Source organism: Zosterops lateralis, assembly GCF_965231275.1.
Source record: "Zosterops lateralis genome assembly, contig: HAP1_HAP1_SCAFFOLD_302, whole genome shotgun sequence".
In the NCBI taxonomy this organism is placed as follows: Eukaryota; Metazoa; Chordata; class Aves; order Passeriformes; family Zosteropidae; genus Zosterops; species Zosterops lateralis.
Window position 1 is genome coordinate 33316 of NW_028154396.1, and position 1797 is coordinate 35112.

Here is a 1797-nt window from a genome sequence, read left to right on the forward strand (position 1 = left end):
AGGGGCAAGTGGTCACTCCTCGAAGGAGACTGAGGGGAGCACTCTGATTCCCCCTTTTCCCAAAAGGTTTCTTTGGCTGAAGTTGCCGACAAGGAGCAGACTTGAGGGCCCGGAAATGGGTTGTCGGTTGTTTTATTTTTTTGGTTTCTGGTGGTGTTGTTTCCCGAGTCCTGCGTGGGACGGGGTAACTGGGTGCTGCAGAGGCTCCGAGCAAGGCCTCAAAAACGGCTGCCGTGCACCCAGGGTGGAGCAAGATCTCCTCCAGCGCCGGCCTGTCCGCGGGGGTGCTTGGACAAACACCAGCAGATCAGGTGTTGGCACGCTGGACAGGGAGGGAAGGCAGAAAGCGCCGGTCAGTTGCGGAAGGCGCCCGCGGGGCCCGGGCCGTCCTGCCCGTGCTCAGAGCCGCGCCCTGGCCTCCCGACCCGCCCTGCCCTGTGCGGGAGAGCGGCGTGGCGGGACGCGGCCGCCTCCTTCAGCCCCGTGTGCCACCCTGACCCCGTGGGCACGGGCCACCTCCTGCGGCCAGCCCGGGAGGGCAGGTCCCCGCGGAGCCGCCCGGGGCCCGCGCCGGGCTGCTGCGCGCGGCCCTGTGCCCGAGCCTGCCTTCTGGAGGCCGCCTACCCACCTGGAGAGACCTGGCACCCGAAGCAGAGCTGCCCCAAGACGATGTCCCGGTCGTCCCTGAAGGGGAGGCACCCGCACACCATGCCGTACAGCAGCACGCCCAGGGACCAGACGGTGGCCGAGTCGCCGCGGTAGCAGCCGAGGCCGATCCACTCGGGCGGGCTGTAGGCGCGTGTTCCTAGGGGACACGGGCAGTGCTGTCCAGCCGCAGGCCGCCGGCTTCCAGAGCCTGGCGCCGGCCTCCTGCCAGAGGCAGGGGCTGCACCGGCGGCCACAACTTCCCCCCGAGGCCGGCCCACGTCCCCCAGCCAAGCGGCCCCAGCCAGGAAACCGTTGTGCAAGGCAGAGAAGGCCGGCGGAGCAGCCCCAGCCCGTGTGGGGCCTGCCGAGCCCAGGGGCCGGGGCCTGGCTTTTGCGGCCCCCCTCTGTGGGCAGGGCCGGCAGGCGGCTCCTGGGCCAGGGCACGTGCCCCGTGGCACAGGGCGGCCGGCAGGCGGCTGAAGGCCGCACCCCGCGGCCCAGGAGGGAACGGGGCCCTCCCTGCAGCGCCCGGCACCGGGAGCAGGGCCCGGGCTGTGGCTCACCGGCAAAGCGCGTGTAGGCCCGCTCCTGGAGGAAGGTGCCGCAACCGAAGTCGATGAGCTTCAGGTCGCCGCTCTCCGGGTCTACGAGGAGGTTCTCCGGCTTGATGTCCCGGTGCAGAACGCCGCAGGCGGTGCAGTGCCGCACGGCCTCCAGCACCTGGCAGAAAAGCCAGCGCGCCATCTCCTCGCACAGGACCCCCTGCTCCAGCAGGAACTGCAGGAGATCCTGCGACCGCTCCGGACGCTCCATCACCAGCAGGAAGCTGTCAGGCAGCTCGAACCAGTCCAGGAGCTGGATGATGTTGTAGCAGCCGGAGCCCACCCTCTCCATCAGCGCGATCTCCATCGGAACAGGGGTGCCGTCGGGCTGTGAGGAGGAGAAAATGCCTCCGGCAGGCCTGATGCCGCCCTGTGGCTGCCCCCTGCCTGGCATGCCCCCGTGCCCTCTTGGGCAGCCTCCCTGGTGATGGGGATTCCTCCCGCCCGGGGGATGATGCTCGGGCGCCACGCCCCGCTCTGCCCCGCCGGCCCCGCTCACTCACCAGCTCGACCCACTGCAGGACGCTCTCCCTGGCCACGCGTTTGA

General features: G+C 70.2%; 1 protein-coding gene across 1 annotated transcript; it reads right to left on the reverse strand.

The window, feature by feature from the left end:
• Window positions 1-218: 218 nt before the first annotated feature.
• Window positions 219-1557, reverse strand: LOC310923635 (serine/threonine-protein kinase pim-3-like; the record flags this gene model as incomplete). The annotated part of the gene is made up of 3 exons (XM_083885559.1): window positions 219-322; window positions 629-805; window positions 1212-1557. The coding sequence occupies 3 exons, from the start codon at window positions 1555-1557 to the stop codon at window positions 219-221; spliced, it is 627 nt and encodes a 208-aa protein (XP_083741685.1).
• Window positions 1558-1797: the final 240 nt, after the last annotated feature.